This window comes from Saprolegnia diclina, assembly GCF_000281045.1.
Source record: "Saprolegnia diclina VS20 unplaced genomic scaffold supercont1.2, whole genome shotgun sequence".
Taxonomy (NCBI): Eukaryota; Oomycota; class Saprolegniomycetes; order Saprolegniales; family Saprolegniaceae; genus Saprolegnia; species Saprolegnia diclina.
The window spans coordinates 877927-879209 of NW_008246069.1; the positions used below are offsets into that span (position 1 = coordinate 877927).

The 1283-nt window shown below is 51.7% G+C and overlaps 1 protein-coding gene across 1 annotated transcript in view; it reads left to right on the forward strand.

Annotated features, from left to right (window-relative positions):
• Window positions 1-1163: 1163 nt before the first annotated feature.
• Window positions 1164-1283, forward strand: part of SDRG_00904 (hypothetical protein) — a 3854-nt gene continuing 3734 nt past the window's right edge. Inside the window, exon 1 of the mRNA XM_008606408.1 lies at window positions 1164-1278. Within this exon, the coding sequence (XP_008604630.1) occupies window positions 1205-1278 (74 nt within the window). The 5' untranslated portion in view covers window positions 1164-1204. The remainder of the gene's footprint in view (window positions 1279-1283) is intronic.

The window sequence follows — 1283 nt, forward strand, 5'->3', positions numbered from 1 at the left end:
TGGGCCAGCGGACACCTATACATACCATAGGACGTGTCATTATGTAGTGAGGTTGATGGAAAGAGCGCTTCTTTACGAGTACTTCTGGTACGCCTTCGCCACTGTGCGCCAAGTGCCGATGGACCGACGCGATCTCGTAAACGCGTCGATCATGTGTCGACGTGAAGTACACTATACTGCATTGCGCTGCACGACGCTCTGCAAGGCAAACCTGCCAGAGCTCCTGCCAGGCATGGTTTTGGGTGTGGCAGTCGTGGCGTCATGTGTTCACGTACTGTATGGCGGATCTACCTTTCAGAACATACGCAAGTGTTTTTATTGAGCCACATCTCACAACCTTGGCTTCAATTCACTTCGCTTGCTAGGGCGCAGCCCCAATTGTAGTCAATTGTACAAGCTTTTAGCGAATATGCGATACCATGCTTGCTGTTATGCCTACTTTGGCCATCTCTACCCCCGCGTTTCTGCACTACGGCTTCCGAAAGCGCCGCGACGAGACCCGGAAAGATGCACCAAAGAAACCGCTGTATGAGCCATGAGTGTTGAAATGAGTTATCATGAGCCATGAGTGTGAGCAACGTGAGGCACTCTTGCTCGACTTGCAGTTGGAAGTATACGAAACTGAAGTTGGTCGCGCCTGAGACTGCCAGCATCCATCTCTGAAGAGTCCTCGATGTTTCGACGGTTTCAGCGTCAGGCTCACTTCCAGTTCTTCATCCGTTTGCTGAACGCTGTTAGTCATCAATTGCAGCAACATCTGGCACAACACTTGACATCTGCTTTGCGCCGTTCCGTATCCTGGGTGTCTGCATTCTCAGCGGTCACAACGCGTGTTGTGGGTACCATACTCCCGTTTGAAAGTTCGTCTCGTCAAAATCACCATGGACAAGATTCCGACATCATTGGAGCATGCACACCCCTCAGAACAAGGCACCAGGTCGCCTTGGTTGCACCTCACATTTCCTCCATTCTGCGATGGTGACGGATCCAATCACAGCATTTACAATTTAAATGGTACCGCTGTTAGCTAACTCGCAACCCATATGCTTAACCACACGCTATCATCTGATGAATGGTGTCGAGGCGGAGTTTACGTTCTTACCATACATGTAACTTGCATCCGGCAGGCCTGCTGCCGAGTAGACACGCGAGCTACGAGCTGGTTTGCTTCTGAGCCTCACTTTTGTATTTGCTCTCGACCGCCATGGTGGCTTCCAAGCTCGCAATCCTGTCGTTCCTCGCGTCGGCGACGGCCGCGAGCATCTTCGACTACCCGGCGTACA